The following is a 19,697-nucleotide window of genomic DNA, read 5'->3' as shown; positions in this document are numbered from 1 at the left end:
CTTTTTTTTTGGGAACAAATTTCACAACTCTTTCAAATCAAAAGGATTTACTTTGAAATTATTTTAAAAGCATAAATGAAAATCGGTCTTTTCTGGCCGAGATTTTGGGGATGTCACACTTGAGGTCAAGGATCTGGAACTAGTTCATCTTTTGACACCCAAAGGAGGTATAAAGCTCCTATCTTTCCTATTAGAAGCTTAGATCTAGGGTTTTGAAACTTTGGACCTTTTTAGGTCCAAAGTATGGATCTTGTTCATGCAACTTCGCTTTTGAGCTTAGGGTTGCCACCCTTGAAGCTCAAAGTGTTCCTTTAGCAGTAATGTTTCAAGCTTTGAGGCCTTTATGTAGCCATGCATGAGATCTAGCCATTTCCAAGGAAGTTTATTGTTATTTTTAGAGTTGGGTTCATTTGGTGGGTTGCAAGCCACCAAGTGATTGACTTTATGGGTTAGGACGAAGTATTGGACTCAGATATGTAGTTTGGACGTAGTGTCTTAAGGGATTAAGCAGTTTTGGAGAAAATGGCTTAACAGGAGAGTACGTTGGGCGTACACGCCAGTACGCATAGCGTACAAGCCATTCAAGCAGTACGCACAACGTACATAAGGGTACACTCATCGTACGCTCAGACAATGGGCTTTATGTTATTGGGCCTCGGTTAGGGCCAAGTTTTGGACATAGCAGTAGTTGGGCCGTGATGGGACTTTAGGAGTCATTCAAGGACCCAAGGACTAGTTGGGCTTGAGAGGAAAGCCCATTTGAGGAGTTGGGCCCAATTTAGAAAATTGGGCCATTTGGGGACTTTAATGGGCTTTAATGAGTTTGAAAGGACTAGAAAGGATTGGGCCTAGGTCATGGCCCAAATTAGATCAAAAGGGTTAAAATAGTCATTTTACCCTTAGAAGGATTCTCAGTTTTTGACTAAGTGCTTATTTGTTCATAATAGTAGGGGAGTAGTTGGAGCAACGAATAGAGTTACCTTGCACGAGTTTTCAGCAGCCAGATTGAGAGGTGAGTTTTCCTCCAGTAGGAACGGGTCTAAGGCACCAATGTCGGCCCGTTTATGTAGTTACAGTATGTCGGACTTTGGTCCGATGCCAGCGTTAGCCCGATGCAGATTACATGTTTCTGGACTTTGGTATGATGTCGGGGCGGTCCCGATAAGAAGTTATGTATGCTTGATGTCTTTGTGATTCATGCATATTATATGTTATGTGTTATGTGTTCCGGGCTTCAGTCCGATGTCGGGGCAAGCCCAATGTATGCCAGTTTATATGTTATATGTTATATGTTATATGATTCCGACTTCGGTCCGATGTCGGGGCAAGCCTGATGCAGGTTATGTGATTATGTTATGTGTTTATGATATATGTTATGATGTGTATGTGCCGGGGTAAGCTCGATGTCGGGGTGAGCCCGATTCCAGACATAGTCTGATGCCGGGGTGAGCCCGATGTCGGGTTCGTCCTGATGCAGTTGGGAGTAGTCCTAGAGTTATGCTATTTGTTATATTTTATGTGTATGGTATGTGGTATTTTGGGGGAGCTCCCTAAGCTTCGTGCTTACAGTTTTCAGTTTTGGTTTCAGGTACTTCAGCTAGCAAAGGGAAGGGCTCGAGTTGATAGCATGGCACACACCACAATCTTTTTGGCCTGGGAGATTACTCTGATAATTGTTTTAAGATTTGGCGTCTTTGAAAGATGATACTATATTTTGAGATACATATTTTATGATTTTCTATTATGATGATGATTTTTATGGTTATAATAATGATTCAAAAACGAAATTTTTGGACTGTATTTTTGGGATGTTTCGGCATCGATGACTATGGGAGGTCAAGGCATATTCTATGAAAATATCATTACGTTTGACATAGAGTTAAAGATGGCGACCTCTTGGTGAATCGAGTATCATCAATGAATAATCATGTTGATCCTTTTACAAAGGGGTTATGCAAGCACAAGCACTTCAAGCATACTAAGAGCATTGGATTAAAAGATGATGCTAGTTTTAGTAGTTAGTTGATAGTTTGAAACCATGTAACAAAATAAATTGTAATTGTTTGTGGTGATTAAATAATAGAAATTTATTTATGAGTTTGTGTACTACTATCTTCATTTATTTGTTGTTGTGTTTTGTTTTGCATGTTTATTTCCCGAGTATTAAATTATTCAAAACGCCATATTCGGTCATACTTTTGGGAGTAAAGTACTGATTAAAGACTGTCATGGAGTATTAGTAGATTATTTGTTATAGTGATTGGATATGGTATAGAGATTGTTGCTATACTCACGAGTATTTAAACATGGGTTTAAGATTTGGTTAAACATGCGCTTAGAGATTACTTTACTGATTCAATCATGAGTACTTCTAAGACGATAATATTTTCTATTCTTCAAGCAGAGATACATAAGTTATAGTTTACAACTCTATTGTGCATTGGTATTACATTAACTCATCTGTAACTAGATGTTATAAAATGTAGTTCCATGTATAGAATTATAAGTAAAGTTTATAATTATGTAATCAAATTTTATTTATTGCTTTTTCCTTTAAAAGGAAAGTGATATCTTTGGTCTCTTCGATGATTTGATGTTAACATTATAGTGATGGGCCTAACCCGATTTGTAGTCTAATAGGATCATCATAAATTAGAAATCTGGAAACAAAATATTGGACTATGAGATTGGTTTGTATCCATTTCTTGTGTTCATACGATATCTTTTAGAGTGATGCAATAGTTAATCACTTATCTTAGGGCCAATGTGTGATTTAATTCAGAGTTAGGCAATGGTTTTGGAAAGCACACTTTTCTGGTTATTCAAAGTCTATATTTGTAATTATAGTTGATGACTTATCCAAGTGGGTGACTGTTGGATTAAGTGTGTAAGATCATAACTAAATTGGTATAACTTTATGAAATAAAAGTAAAGTCCTTTTTGGGTTGCCCTTAATAAATAGAAATAGCTAGAAACGACTTTAGGAGAGTGAAGAAATGATTTGTTAATTTATTATATGATTAATAAATTAATTAGAAATAGTTTAGAATTAATCAGAATTAATTGGAAATTAATTAAAGTTATTTAAAGGTGCAAGAGTTGAATTGCAATTGTTTAATTGTTGATCAAGGGAGACAATTCTGGAACCTCCCTATAGTGGATGGTTTTAAGGGGTTCCGAAAAGGTTCTAGAAGCCTATATATAGCTGATAAGGATAACTACTTTAGATAGGTTAAATTCTATTATTTAATTATTCAAATTAGGGTTTATCCCGAAGACCGAACATTTATAAATAGGGACCATAACCCTAGCAAAATTCGATCCCTAAGCATACACAAGCAGAGATCGGATTTCATCTCTCCATCCTTTCTCCTATTTCATTCCTAGGGTTTCTAGTGTATTGGGTGTGAGCTATTAGATGCATTCATATTATTGGTGCTTGTTTTCCAAAGGATGATTTGAAGATTCAAGGTTGTTATTTTTTATTATAGCTTAAGGTATATGTTTCTAGTCTTGTTGATTTACAAAATTAGTATATTAGATCTTTAGTTTCATAGTATGCTACTATAATGAGAAATGTCATAGATCTCTAGGTTACATGTGCCTATAAATAGTTTTATGATTCCGCTGCGTAAATTTTTATTTTATAACCTAGAAAACCCATCAATAATAGTAACCATGTCAAATTATTATTATTTTTATTATTAGTAATTGTAATCTGACCCTCATTATTTCTTTGTTATCCTTGCCGTTACCGGTCTATAATAAATTGTTGTTGAATTAGATACACAGAAACCGTTAGATAATAAATACTCATAATAAATAGTATCTCAAGTCAAACACGTCATTTTTAAAAAATAATAATATAATTAGGAAAAATGGTAATCCTAAAATATAAAAAGGTAACCCACCTTGTTAACCATATCATTATGTTCATTGTTAGTGATTTTAATGTCATCAGGTCATTTTACGTTATTGAAATTTATACAAGTTTCAAAGGGAATCTGACCTATAATAAGATACAAGTCATGCGGTACTGTGTGTAAACTTGTTCCGAACATGTCGAATGGTAAGGATCAATGGGCAACATGCATTGCACAGTTAACGAACCCCGTTACCTAAGTAGATATTTTGACTGTAAGTATGGATGAGCGTGGTACTGTAAGTATGGATGAGCGTGGTACAAAACTAGTACTTACCCAATAATATCGAGTACCAAAATAGGTGAAAAACGATACTAAATACCAAACCAAACTACCTTTACTGGTAACCTGGTATTTATCGATTTTCGATATGTGCACCGAAGCCGATGGTACCAAATCCTAAATTTCTCAATTTCAGAGTATCGAGTACTCTCTGATATTAACATAAATAGTTTTGTTCCGTTACCAATACCGGTTTGGACCCAGAATTTCAGTAGTCTTGCTAACCCCTAATTGTAAGTACGGTAGAAAAACATGGACAGAAGTAGAAGACTAATATGAATGGATCCAATTTTACTAAAGAAAATGTCTAAGCCATTCTTGCGAACATCAAAAGTTTGGTCACCTTTTGAACTCCTAAACTTCATATATGGGCATTTATTGAATTTCTGAACTTGTGAAGTTGGGGAACCTTAACATATCAAAAGGTAGTGTTGGTGATTTTTATTGTCACATGAACTCTTAATGTAAATTGAATTTATACTAATGTCAAATGAGACTCAAATTATGATTTAATACTAGTTATACAAGTAACGAAATGGACTCAAACTATAATCTAATGCAAGTTAGGTGGTGCATAATTGACCCTTGTATAAGGTGAGTTTGATCCAAAACATGAAAAGTGACATGGTTAAGAGGCATCACCTTGAAACCTAAACAAAATTTTAGGTCAGAATTGAAGTGGATCATATCGGATTTGAATTTATTTTTATACTATTTAGATCAATGTTTTGAAAACTGAAATCAATTTGGATTCATTTGATAAGATCGTATCGAACCAATACTTTCAAACGAACACCCCTATCCTGGCTATGAGCAGTTTTTCAGACTGACATTTTTTTTCAAGAAAGTACTTCTTATCTGTCAAATCCGCTATGTTCATCAATCTTGACATCCGTACACAACTCATTAATCAAAAAGTATCCATAAATAATTATACTTTACATATTCTTAACAAATCCATAGATTATATAATAATAGAACCAACAATGTTTCATACCAAGTTTCTAATAAGCCAGGCTCATCCTGGAGGTTCCCTTTAATGAATTTACAATTGTTGATTTTAGATGACTAAGAATTGTTTTTAACTTACAAAAACCATTATATCGTTATCTTTTTTTTTTGGGTATTGTTGTTATATATAATAATTATATACCTATTTTTAGTTCTTCTTAGACTTTGAGTTCCCATACACATTTCTAGTTCGAAGGATTTATCATTTTTGCATAAATTTAAAATGTTATTAGTCTGGATTTATCCTATACAAAGTTTGTGACACCCGAATTATTATACAAGGGCGATGAATTTACACAAAGTATAACAGTTTTAGCGGTACGATGAGTCGCCTCCCTCCATGAGATTGAGGGTTCAAATCAGTAGAACAATTCTATTTTAAAATACTTGTTTTCCTTAACAAAAGTTGTTAGTATTATGTAAAATTAACCCTAATTAAAACTATCAACTTTGGGTAAACCACATTAACAACCATAAAAGGACATAAACATAGAGAATTGATATATTTTCAATGATTTGGTTTTTTCTATATATTTTATCAAAAGGGAAATAAACTTTGATATAGATGGATCATGAGTGAAACAAAGCACTCAAAATTATATTCATGTATAATTAATCTTAATTTTGAAATATGTCATCTTTTCCATTTTTTGTGTATTGGATGACATTATCAAAATCTGACACATGATCACACTAACAATTACCAACAGAAGTAAGACTAGTGGATGCACCATAACGTCTTCAACCCACATCACAATAACAGTTATCATCATCAGTGACACCAATATTTGCAACGCAAACTTGTAAATACATAACAACATCAAAGGTGTCATCACAAGTAACAAAAGCATAATCTTCATCAAGTCCAGCTCTGGCTTGTGGATCGCTACCCTAACCATGTTTGCAAATTCAACCAAGTTTGACAATTGACCAAAGAAATTCTTTATATGATATTTAAATTGTTGAGCAACCAATCTCATGATTTTAGAACTATATGTTGCCTATATTAAAATGCAAATGGGTATTTATAGTTGAATATCTCAAATTTATTTGAAAAGTTTTCATTGTACATTATAATATTGCATTAAAAAACAAGAAATTAATTGAAAATATAATTTATAAAATATTATTTTCATTTATTACAACCGACACAATTGAATTCAAATTGCTTTTTGGGAGTAAATGCACAAAAATCCATGTATATCTCATTCTGAACAATATTATCATGGGAAAATAACTTGTAAGGGTAATGAAGTATTAGACTTGTACAGAAAATACCATTGAACTTTTTTTTTGTACACATATCACCAATCAACTATAGCTTTTGTACACATATTACCATTAAGCTTCACCTTTGTTCAAAAAATACATTATGTTACCAGTAATAGTAGGTCACCAGCCACGTAACATGTCACGTGGCTGCTGACGTGGATTTTATTGTATATTATGTACACATTATACCATTAAACTATTTTTTGGACACATTATACCATTAAACTTTTTTTTGTGTACATTTTACCAATAAACTTTTTGTACATATTTTACCATTAATCTTATATAATTTATTCAAAAAATATCATTTCAAAAAATACATATTTTTACATAAAATGGGTTTTCCATCACCTATTGTGACTCCATGATTTTGTAAGGTTTGGGGGAAACGGTTTGTTTTTTACAATGATACTAAGGACTTTCTTTTACAACTACATTGTGAATTTATGTTGGTCATACATCAATTGAAACCCACAAGGTTTGAACCTGAGACTTTTATCTGGAGCGGCGAAGAAATACGCAATTGTTCATTATTTTAGCTAATGTCTAATAAATAAACATATTCTTATAATTCATTTTCTTAGGAAACTACTTTTGAGACACACTTATAAACTGATGAAACATTTTGTACATGTTACCTTATTATAATCCCCCCCCCCCCCTCTTCTTGATTATGGTTGATGATTAAAAAAGTGCATTGAAATTATGTCGTTTACCGATAGGAAAATGACTTATAATGATAAGTTTACTAAAATTTAGAAAATCAGTAAAATCCACATCAGGTGATGGGAAACCTACTTTTATGTAACAATATGTATTTTTTGAAATGATATTTTTTTCAATAAGTTATATAACATTAATCGTAAAATGTGTACAAAAAAAAGTTTAATGGTAAAATGTATACAAAAAAGTTTAATGGTATAATGTGTACAAAAAATAGTTTAATGGTATAATGTATACATAATAAACAGTAAAATCCACGTCAGCAGCCACGTGGCATGCTACGTGGCTAATGACCTATTATTACCGGTAATATAATGGTATTTTTTGAACAAATGTGAAGTTTAATGGTCATATATGTACAAAAGTTATAGTTGATTGGTGATGTGTGTACAAAAAAAAGTACAATTGTATTTTTTGTACAAGTCTAATACTTTGTTACCCTTACAAGTCATTTTCCCTATTATCATATAGAGAGAAATAGATTTTATAATAATATAATTTTCATGTTTGTTGAAATCCTATTAGTTATTGGTCAATTTTATTCACATATTTTTTAAAATAAAAGAGAGGGACAATTTTGTAAAGTGACAACTACATTTTGCAATATTTGACTAGATTAACAAGCCAAATTTCTTTCTTTTTTTATTATTAAAAAATATAAAAATGAAAAAAGAACTGTAAAAAATTAGAACTTGAAAAGAAAACTTGGCTTTCCAGACTTTATTAAATAAAAAAAATTATAAAAAAAAACAGTTGCATTAATAAGTACATTAAGAGGCCTGATTACAAATTGTAGAAAAAAAAAACAGAGCCTTACAATAATAATAGCAAAAGAAAAGAAAAAGACTATTATGCCCCTAACAACTAAATATTAAATATGCTAACTAATGTCTTCTCTCCCATTTCCCTTCACGTCTCCCGTCTCGTTCTCTCCGCTCCATCACCTGCCTTGACTTGTTTCCCCTTGAAGCATTCCGTTGACCAGACCCAAAATTACCAGATTGCCCCTCCAATGCCATCATTACATCCGCTTCACCAACACTCCCTGTATCTCCCGAATCCCTGCTCCCATCAAAGTTCTCTTCATAGCTGCTGCCACCATCATCTTGGCGGTCACGCGGTTGTAGCAGAGTCGGCGGTTGGCCGGAAAATTGCCGCCCCCCCGACAGGACAATGGTCGGATTCGTGAAATCAGGCGGCAAACCACCACCACCACCACCACTACCACCACTTCCGCCGCTTGTTCTCAAGTTGCCTTCATTTGTTGATCTTCCATTATCCCTTTCACGATATCTCTCTCGAGGCCGACTGCATATAGGATCAATTAGAAACTGATTAATGTTTTTATTTATAGAATTAATATAATATAAATACATATTTAAAATATTACATACCTACTAGGACCAGAGGAATATTCCCTTCGTGATTGTGATCGGGATTCTGCCTGTTCTAGCTCCCGTTGGAGTTCTCTCTACAAGATAACAAGGGCTAAACGTGTTAAATTACAATAATCCAGGGGTGGTTTGTGTAAATATATTGATATGATGTTACTTGTGTTTTCTTTTCTTTCTCCATATCAAGATTGTGTTGAAGTTCCCTAGTTTTTGCACGTTCAATTGCAAGCAACTTTTGTCTCTCGATCTCCTTTTCTGTTTCAGCTGCCCTTTCCCTATCACAAGTTAAGATTCTTCATAAATGAAATGGACTAAATGCAAGAAATAGCAACATACTTTCATCCATTTGTTTTATCATATTCAAATATGATAAGAAGAGATGAAAGTAGGATGCTATAATGAAAAATGAAGAAGAGGTGAAACCTATCAAGTTCCTGAAGGAGCTCTGCTTCATGGAAAGCTGTCTCCTCTAAGTACTTTTGGCGTGCACGTCTTATCACCAATTTCTTCTGTCTGCGTGCTACAATTTCTTCTTTAAGCTTAGCCTTTTCCCTATTCAGTATTAATTAAAAAAAAATTATCTCCTAAAAGATGTGGAAGATTATTGATAAGGATTAAAGAAAAAAAAATGAAATAGAAAAGAAAATATTGCATACAGAGACTGAATGTGATCCTTAATTTCTTGAAGACGTTTATCTTCCCTCTCATAATCTGGATTAAAACCAAGTGGCATGAGAAATATTGTCACATGGAGATTAATTATAAATTCATAAATTCTTTAAAAAAAAAAAAAGTTACTGGCTAGAAAAGGAAGCTTTCTCCAATCTGTGACATCATTAGATGACTCTTCAACAGACTGCTCTTTCTGTATTAGATCCATTTCAATTTCAGCCTCTACAATTTCCTGCCACACATCATTCAATACATCTTATTATTATTATTATTTTTTTATTATTTTCTAAAACAATGCAAATATTGTAATGTTAGAACTTACCATAAGTTTTTCATCGGTTTTTTTCGAAAAGAAATCAAAGTATGATTGTACAGAAGTCAAATTCGCAAGGACCTGTCACATAAATTATAGATCAAATATAGTTAATCTTGATATGTGTTTTTCAAAGGGTATTATAGTCGATGAAAAGGTGTTGCTTACCTGAAGAAGTGTCTCACGCGTACTTTCAAAATCAGAGTCTCCTTTTCTTGAAAAATCTGAAGTCAGAACTCCCTTGAGAATCTTGATATGCAAAATTTTACATGTTAGAATAATGCATTAATATATAAATGCACTTTCTTTAATTAAAAACATAACAATTATAATCTTGGAAATACTTACCTCTTTGGCTTCATCCCCTTCACTTTTAAGCTTACATAAGGCTTCACAAGCACTTCGAACAATATCTTCACGCTTTCCTACATAAACACTTAGAAAAATCAGTGATATTTATAGATAATTATTTATATCTTTCCAATAAAGAAAATAAAAATATACCAGCTTCTGAAAGACCCAAAGTTTCAATATTTCTCCAAATACTTTGAGGAATCAGATGAACATCTTCAACAGGAGAGTAGAGACATATGTTCCCAATAAGAGCTAATGAAAGCTGCATAAAAGGTCCTTCACATGTCCGTTGACCAAGGTTGACCAAACACGGGAGAAAACTATCAGCTGCACCAAGAACAGATTGTAACTGTAGTCTCTCAGCAAACGGAACACATTTTACCAAAATAGCCATCGCACGTGTCCTCAAAACAGGCGACACATCAGATGAAGCTAGAACAACAATTCCATCCCATGTGCTTGAAACAAGAGAAGATAAAACTGACTCATCAGAGGGCAGTATCGTCATTTCACTCTCGGACTCCTGGCCCAAAAGATTACCCAAGTGTTTGAGTGCTATGAAACGTTGTTCTGGTTCAACGTGACTCATCATTGAAGAAAACAGATCAATTAAAGAAGCTTCACTGGAGTGAAGATTGTGGGTCCCACTACAGAGTAATGATGACAACCATTTATCTGTTTGTAACCTCCATGAAACTTTTGGTGCATTGCATGAAAACATCTTTATTGCTGAACAGATAATAGAAATTACTTTATCTGAATCATAAAAACAAGGTGTCTCAAGTATGCAATCAAGAATTTCAGATGCAATCTCCCAACAACTGTTTTTTTGTAGCACAAGAATCATTTCAGCAAGTTTTTCAAGACTGTTGTTCCATGAAAAGGTTGAATCTTTTTCTAACATGGATGATAGACATTTTGAGTACACAAAGCATTCTGCTGACATGGCAGAGAGTTTTTTAGCAGGTTGATGATGGAGTTTCCAGCATAGCTCGATGGTTGGATTAAGTTTGGAGAGAAGAGTTTCTAGGGTTTTGGAGAATTCTGTTGTTTCTTCAACAGACAACTGATTAATGTCACTTGGCATTTCATCGAACACTTTGTATGCGTCTAACAGGAAACTTGAATGTGATTCAGATTTATCATTATCATCACATGATTCACCATTCATTTTGAGAGGAATGACACCTAATACTTGTAGTCTCTTAACTAGCAAACTTTTGCAGCTTTCCATAACTGTTTGAAATGCAGAAAGATAGTCATGGAAAGAATTTGTTGACTCAAATGTAGCAAAATCAGCCCAAAACACAAGCGATTGTAATATCTCCTGTTTCCTTTTTACTGATAAATCAAGAAAAACAGAGGCCAAAACAAGAATTGTTGGAGCCCTGCTATATTGTTCATCAGGAGTAACTTGATTTCTTATGTTACTAAAAAGCTCATCAAAGCACAAAGATTCAAACTCAACACATGAACCACCTTCCTCATTCAATGCCTTCTTCAAGGAATAAGATATGATTGGCTTTAACAAACACAAAACCGAATCAAGAAACGCCACGTCAGCATAGGAGGTTTTACACAAGGACTGAAGCACTTGTACAACTCTAGGTATTTCAGGAACCATTGCTTCCATGTGTTCACTTACAATGGCTTCAAGTACATACAAAATAATTGCTTTTGCATTTTTCGCAAGGAACCCCTTAAATCTTCTAGAAGGTATGATGTCATCATCTTCTTTCAGTAAAGGCCATGAACATAACTCAGAAAACCAACACAACAAATCTGGTACAACACTAGAAGGAAGAACCCTCAATTGCAATCCAACAGCCTCCAATATAATCTCCCCAAACACTTTAAATTGTTTCTTCAAATTTGGAAAAAATTGACTAATTTCAGGGTAGATAACACAAAAAGACTGGTCAACTTGTTGACCAGAAACATCATCGATAACCGCAAGTTCATCGGTGAAAATAGACAACAAAGTTGTTAACTGAGTCAACTCGGAAGCAAGAACGAGTCTTTCCTTTTGATATTGTTTTGCATTACGTGATACTGCCATCCATCCAATAAATCGAACTAGAGGAGATGAAGAAGAAGAGAAGGAAGATATTTTGTTCACCCATGTTGAAGAAGGAACCAAATTACTAAATCGCCCCCCTTCATCACCTCCACTTGAAGCTACAACCAATCTTTGAAGAAGCATCCAGTGGCGTTCTACCTCATGTACCTTATTCAATTCCAATTCTAATGTCCCTTGATGACAATAAGATACAAGAAGATCATTTAAATACTCGGAAGATTTTAATATGATTTCAATGATACGTTCAGGGGGGCAATAAAGTTTAGTTGCTGAGTGTAAAAGAAACACCAAACTTTGTAAAAGAATTTCACGCATCGAGTGTTGTTCTTTAAGCAAAGAATTTATCAAAAACTTGCATAATAATTCTTGATTTTGTCGAACCAAAGTGATGGCATCCATGGATGATGTATCTGTTAGAGAAAACTGCATGACATCATCGTTTTCATCAGAGATTATTTTCTGATACTTGTGATCTAATTCAGCAGCTTCTAGAAGAATTTCAAGAACGATTTTGTCACGCTTTTTTTCAATACGCGCTATAGCTTCCAAATTACTTTCATTTTTCTCCAAAATTCTTCTGATTTCTGTGAAGTTATAGTTATGATGAGTCTTTATGATATTATCTTTGAAAGACATCAAAAAGAAGGGATTTACATAGCACTCTGCAGCCAATAACAGAGCATCTATAGAAGCATCATGGCTTTCAGAAGTGATGTCACTCTGTGAATGTAAATCGAAAGCCACACGTTTAAATTCAGAGGCCCATAACTCACAATCACTGTAACTCATAAGATGTAGACACTCTGTATGCAACTTAGAGTACTCAATCGCACTAAAACTTTCATCCTTTTTCATGGTTATTTTTTTATCGATTAAATGTTTCTCTTCTGTGTTTGCATCAGAAACATGTGTAAGCACCATGTCCTTGAGTTCAGGTGGAGCAAAAAGAACGCTGACATCATCAAAAGTATCCTGCTTAGCTGTATCAGAAGTGTCTGTTGTCTTTCCATCAACATCATCCTGAGAGGAAACATCTGGTGGTTGAGGGCCCATGGTAAGAGAGGTGGGAGATTTTCCAAGGTCAATATTGGGTGGTAATTGCATGTGAGGTTCCAAAATTGAGAGAAGTACACTGCAAGAGAAATAATGAAAAGATGATGATTTTATGAGTATGATAATTAATAAATAAAAGGTGGATTGGATTGGATTGGATCTTACATAGGAGCAACTGAACCTCGCCTCCATTCAGATTCCAATGATGGGAGAATGGCTGATTTTGTGACAGCTGTACGGATCACATTTAATGCCACATTGCAATTCTGTTCTTGATTATCATGAAAAATTGGAGATACATCTCCAAAGGGTATTGTGGTCTTTACTGGGGTTAGAGCTGGATCAAGGAAAGGCTCTAGAATTTCCAAAAGAAAGAGAATTTGATGCTTAACATCCTGAAAAAGAACAAATTGTTTATATAATTAAAAGTAAGTTGAAAATCTAACATGATATAAGTAATAAGACAATAAGACATACCTTATATTTTGCCATTACATTGTCCATATGCCCAGATAATGCCAAAACAATGTACTTAAGAGCAGCACGTGAGTCGCCTATTGCATGACGACCACCCTAAAAATCAATCAGATATTTCACATAATATGTTTGGAAAATGGATTCCCAACAAAGAAAATTAAATATAAATGGAAAACTCCAAAACCGGAGAAAAAACACGGGCCTCAAGAGAGAAAAATCCACTATATGAAGTAGAGACTTACATGGATTACACCTAAAAGGTCCTCAACAAGCTCCACAGCTAAATCCACCTGGAATTTATTTCAGGAAAGAATGTGAGTTTTTGTAGTTGAAATAAATTTTAAAAATAATGTAATATGAATATGAGGTAACTTGATATTTTATCTTGCATCACCTTTGCGGTTACTTGACCTAACCATGGTCCCAGTACACCAGAACAGAGGTCAATGAGGACACATGCAGCCTTGGCCTGCAAACCATAGGTTAGGGTAATATAATAAATTAATAATACAAATTAGCTATATAAAGTGATATGGTAAAGTAAGTGAAAACAAAATTAAATAAAAATAAAAAAAAATAAAAAAAAAAAAAAACAGACATGTGATGGTGAAAAGGATGACAAGTAGCCAGCACATCCGTGAAGCAGTGGACGATACATGGGAGAAGTTGATGTCACCACAATCTGCAATTAAATTAAATTAAATTAAATAAACATTTCAATTTTGAAATGATTTAAATTATTTAAAAAAGAAAAAAGGAAAACCTGAGAGAGAGCATGTTGCACAAAGGGTTGTCTCCATGCAGAGAAACTGTCATCAACTTGACCCCAACTGTTAAAATTAGGACGAAGTGCTGAAACAAGTAAGAAAATATTAAAAATAAAAAAAATCAGATGAGAAGTGAAAATTAAAATGTTTACAGATAAATTTCCAGTAACAACCTGGCAATAAAGCTTGTATGAGAGGCAATGTGGGCCAGAATTCAGAACTGTTTCCAGCCAATTTGCTGCAAAGGAGAGGCTGTAACATAAATAAACTTATCAAGAATAGTAATAATAATAATAATGTGTTTTAGTAAATTTTTTAATTTTCTAAAAAAAAATAAAGTAACTTACTTGGGATGCACAGGCGAAAAGAACATGTAGAATTCCTTCTTCAACAGCCTTAATGTCTAGCAGTTGAAGATATTTAAAGTCCCAGTGATCATCATTTACTACCCGAAACTCCTCTCCAAATAAGTCTGAATAATCTGTGGTTTGAGTAAGTGATTCAGAGCTTGTGGCTTTTTCATTAAGTGCTGATGTGGCATCGGAATCAGATGAAGGGATAGACACTTGTTGCATTGTGGTGGGATGTTCCACTTCAAGCTTCAGTAAAACTTTACAAGCCTGAGATATAGAACAATGTTTATTACCATTTGTATAAGTAAGATCCAAGGGTATTTTTGTCATTTTGACCATATATAAATTTATTACCATTCTGCAAACAGTTCCTAGATGAGAATCTTTGTATGCCTTTCTTAGCAATAAAAGGATTGCATCTGATCGGAAAACTGTGGAAGTGGAAGTGTGAGGGGAAGTGGATATTGTGTTACGTGATCTCCTTGGCTGAGGGTAAAAAAGGAACATTGAAAATATTAGTCATCTGAAAGAGAGAACTTTCTAGTTTCTAGGTTCTATATGTAGGGGCAATTTTGGGAAACTACCTCAAAATTAGAGGAAACGGTTAAAGCTGGTGATGGAAGACTGTTTTTAGATGCTTCGGTGTCCAATGTGTTGTTGCCTGCTGATTTGGCAGTTTCCCTGTAATGGATTAAAATTATTACTATGGAAGTTTAAATTGTCATATTTAATATATTTTATTGTAGCAATATTGGTATTGTTTAATGTTCTTTATATTATAGTATAAATGTCTTCTCCCAATGGCATTGCATAAACTGGATTAAATTTTTGGATTGAAGTTATTTAATGCGCCTAATACATCCAGACATCCGGTGTGAAAGTGAAATCTATTTTCTCGAATGTCAAATGCACTTTTTTATCAAAATACTTTTTTTAATTATAGGGAAAAAAAAAACATAATATGTTTTTCAACTTCTACAAAAAGCATAATATTTTAAAATTTTTGCACTGTCTAAGAAATTACAATTTTGTGTTGTAAGTTCTCAAACCTTATTATTTATATATGTTAATTCTTAACTAAGGTTAATAACTTTGATTATAATCTATACAAATTTTAATTTTTGTTTATATATAAAATTGATCGTTGTTATTTTAAAATTAAAAATAAAAAAAAAATAAAAAAAAAAAAAAAGATCTATCTTCTAAGTCTATGTTTGGCAGACTAGCTGAAAAGTTAGTTGATAGCTGAAAAAGTGAAAAGCTAGCTACTAGCTGGCAAAAAATGACGTTTTGTAAAACTAACTAATAAGCTAGCTGGAAGATATAAAATGACATAAAAGGACATTTAGAAAAATATGTTTTTAGTACATTTGCCAAATTTTAAAAAATCTCCTGAAAAGCTACTCAAAGTAGTTTTATAAAAAGCTAGCTTATTAGCTACTTTTTGGCAGCTTAAAAAAGCTCGAAAAATAAGTTAGCTTATCAACTAGCAGTGGCACGCCAAACACAGCCTAAGTCAAGTTATAGTTATAAATATTGAATTTTTAAACAAATGGAAACATTTTCCAAAGATGGAATGGAAAAACCTTAAAAGGTTTAATAAATAACTAAATATATGATATGTATTAGTTACAAAACAGTAATAGTTGTTCTTTTTAAAGTAAAAAATCCCGAGTTTGACCGATTTGACCAAGTTTTTCCTAGTATGGAACAAATGTGAAACTTAGTTACTATCTAGTGACATTGTCCCTACTATTCATCTACAACTTTCATCTAATAGCATTAGCAAAGACATCGCTACATATGCTTCTATATTTGTTGATGTACAATTGTCTTCTAATGGAAACTTCATAACACACAGCCTATTTTAAACAGTAACATTCACTTACTTCCCATACATTAAAATTAAACCACTTAATGAAGTCATTAAAAAGTTGGAAACAATAAAAATTACAAGCCTATACTGACCTCTCATTTAGTACATGAAGAATTGGGTAAAAGGGTCCCGCAAGCATAGCAAGAAACCTTAGATTAGATTCTGGAGCCTCTGGAAAACTGTTAAGATCTGCCTGCACACAATAGTAACTAAGTATTTTAAAAAATAAAAAACACAAACTTCAAAATCAATTATAAAAAACATACCTCAAGTTGGGGAAGAAATGTCACCAACCGGTTTGTCAAATCTTGAAGCAGCTATAAATTATTAAAGTTAGATAAATATATATATATATATATATATATATATATATATATATATATATATATATATATATATATATATATATATATATTGAATATTGATAAAATCTACACAATCAATTTATATTTCCACCTGAAGATGAATGTCATCTGTGTCTTGTTTGTGAGAAATGATTTGTGGCAATAGGTGATTAATAACTGGTTGAAATTCGGGTTCTAAACCAGTAACAGGAACACCAATCAGCTGCAAAGAAGGAAGATGTTTAACAAAAGATTTTTTTTTTTTTGTTTTTAAATCATTTTTAAAACAAATATTACCTGAATGAAGAAAATAGCTATGGGATTTCCCCTTAAACAAGATATCCTCACATATCTACATGCAGTGTAGTTCATGGGGTACATCATATCACGGCGGGGTGCTTCACACCGTGGCCTAACTTTTATAAAAGTCTCTGGCTGTAAAAAAAAATAAAAAATGTAAAAGAGGCAAAAAAAAAAAAGGAAATTAAACTAGAATGAAACAAAAAACTCTTACCTTATATCTTAAGCCAACTGAAATTTCCCATTCCAATACGGATTTATTGTATATCCTGATGTGTGACAACAGGCAAGGCTCCTACATTTAAAAACATGATTTAATAAAGTATAAAGTATAAACATGTTATGGTTATAACTTATAACTTATAACAGATGTTTATTGAAGATGATGACAATGAAATTAACAAGAAAGAAGCTCCTTTTTGCTTGGTTTAATGTTTTCACAATAAAACAGCAATCAACAGCATGCATCACAGTTTATAAGCAAGCTAACTTTTAAGTTTCTTCAACGCGTTACTAGTTACGTTACGTGAATTCAATTATATTAGGTTTATTATGTAAATTAATAATTACTGAACCTTATTAAGAAATTCAATAATCACTAAACCAGTGTCTTTAAAACCTATGAGAGGCGGATTACAATTATGGTTACACTATCACAAATCCTTCTAACCAATATGGATTTAACATATCACCAAAGGTCAAACTCACAAGAAAAGTCAATTGATATTCTATTTAGTATTTACTTTTACTACATAACTACAGCCTAAGTAAGAACAGATGTTGTTTCTTTTCTGTTTGTTCCAATGATAGACAGGTCCCCCCTCAACTTTGGCACTACAGTTTGCTATGGATCTCCCAGTTTACATTTAAATCAAGCAAGATAGCAGTAGAACGCTTATTAATTATAACAAGAGTCAAAACTCGAATGTAATTGGGGAACAGCAGCATATGTCTACTTAAAAGATCATCAAATGTCAGGATTGCAATTCCTCATACCCTAAACCATGCTAATATAACAGTGCCTTATCATTAAGTGGCGCGCAACAAAACAAAACCTTAAATTGAACCCATAAGCAGCTCAAGCAATTAGAATAAAAGAAGAAATAAAGCAGAGAAACTGTACATCGAGTTCAAGCAAAATCCATTCTTTGGTATTTGTAGCTGTGGACCAATGATTACGGAGGTCAATGTCAAGAACATGAGAAGCTTTCTGCGATGGCGATTCTCTGGAAATGCCCTTTACTTTGTAAGTTAGGGGTTTCACCCGTGGCTCTAATTCCACTTCATGCATCTCCAAATGAAAGCTTTCTAGATTCTGCAAATCTCTCTTGTCGCTCTATAATAAATCCAATGGGGGGTTTTGAGCTTGCCGGAGTCGGAAAGACAAAGGTTTTACTGTGTGTGTTTTGTTTGTCAATCGACCGCTTCTTTATATTCTTCGGAAGAACGGATTACAAAATCAGAAGAATTTTTTTATTTTTGAACATTTATTATGAAAAACATGTTTTTTTATTGAACATATTAAATGGAATTTTAATAATCAAAATTATTGTATAATCTTTATATCTTTATATATTTAAGAGTAAATTAATGAAATCGTCCCTATAATTTGGTCAAAATTACATGTTTGGTCTCTAACTTTTTTTTGTATTTGGATCGTCCCGTTTAGGGGTGCAAACAAGTCAAGCTACTCACGAGCTACTCGAGATCGGATCGTTAAAAGCTCGACTCGCAACCGATTTTAAACGAGCCCGAGCCGAGCTCGAGCTTAATATTAAGCTTGTTTATTAAACGAGCTCGAGCTCAAGCCTATGTCACAAAGCTCGATTAGGCTCGCGAGCCTAAACGAGCCTTTATATAATATTATTATTTATATATATTAAAATAAAAACATATTAGGTGAATTATGAATTTCGGGTATTAGTAAACAAACTTTTTAACGAGCTCGAGCCGAGCTTAAGCTTATTTAGGCACGCCCGATAAAAACGAGTCGAGCCCGAGCCCGAGCTGAGCTTGTATAACTCTTTATGAGCTCGAGCCGAGCTCAGTAAAAGAAAGCTCGAATCGAGCCGAGCTCGAGCCTCATATACCGAGCCGAGCCTGGTGATAGTTTCGTTTTTATTACTTCTTTTCATAGTTTATTTTTAGTTAAAACCACCTCATTTTAGTTAATTTTCATACATATTTTCTCTTTTTGTTATTTTTCTCCTTTACCGGGTGCTTTCGAGTCTTTTAAGCTTATTTGCAGGATTTACCGAAGACTATTTGTTATTGGAGGTTTGGAAGGAGTGCGGGACTATTGGAGGCTTGCAATTTGTTCATGGACTTGAAGTGGTGCAATTGGGCTTGGTGTCAATATAAGCAAGAAGCGCGTCAGACTTAAATTTCGGGCGGGACGACGAGAATTCGAGCTATAGAAGATTAAAGGAGCATTGGAGCATCTTGGAAGAGTTTGGAAGACATAATTAGGCTATCAAGAACTTGCACAAACGGGTTGGACAAT

The 19,697-nt window shown here is 33.5% G+C and overlaps 1 protein-coding gene across 3 annotated transcripts; it reads right to left on the bottom strand.

Annotated features, from left to right (window-relative positions):
* Positions 1-7,948: 7,948 nt before the first annotated feature.
* On the bottom strand, positions 7,949-18,618 carry LOC145101749 (uncharacterized). 3 transcript variants are annotated; one of them, XM_079039026.1, is made up of 26 exons: positions 18,318-18,618; positions 17,409-17,489; positions 17,192-17,329; positions 17,007-17,117; positions 16,817-16,867; positions 16,643-16,743; positions 15,259-15,355; positions 15,029-15,160; positions 14,669-14,941; positions 14,495-14,573; positions 14,318-14,406; positions 14,153-14,236; positions 13,949-14,023; positions 13,797-13,844; positions 13,555-13,650; positions 13,243-13,472; positions 10,095-13,156; positions 9,939-10,015; positions 9,759-9,839; positions 9,600-9,671; positions 9,404-9,509; positions 9,262-9,316; positions 9,029-9,157; positions 8,763-8,880; positions 8,606-8,682; positions 7,949-8,519 (listed from the first exon to the last, which is right to left on the bottom strand). In XM_079039026.1, exons 1-26 carry the CDS (start codon positions 18,483-18,485, stop codon positions 8,096-8,098), a joined length of 6,054 nt encoding a protein of 2,017 aa, XP_078895152.1. In that variant the 5' UTR covers positions 18,486-18,618; the 3' UTR covers positions 7,949-8,095. The 3 variants fall into 3 exon arrangements, with proteins under 3 accessions (XP_078895152.1, XP_078895153.1, XP_078895154.1); XM_079039027.1 differs by lacking the exons at positions 17,192-17,329; positions 17,409-17,489; positions 18,318-18,618 and having other exon boundaries at positions 16,643-16,739; positions 17,007-17,092; XM_079039028.1 differs by lacking the exons at positions 15,029-15,160; positions 15,259-15,355; positions 16,643-16,743; ... (3 more) ...; positions 17,409-17,489; positions 18,318-18,618 and having other exon boundaries at positions 14,495-14,559; positions 14,669-14,838.
* Between the last annotated feature and the right edge of the window lie 1,079 nt (positions 18,619-19,697).

The sequence above is a fragment of the Lactuca serriola genome, chromosome 4, assembly GCF_051521515.1.
Source record: "Lactuca serriola cultivar US96UC23 chromosome 4, Lser_US96UC23_V15, whole genome shotgun sequence".
NCBI classification, from domain to species: Eukaryota; Viridiplantae; Streptophyta; class Magnoliopsida; order Asterales; family Asteraceae; genus Lactuca; species Lactuca serriola.
This window is presented reverse-complemented; position numbering and strand designations above follow the sequence as displayed.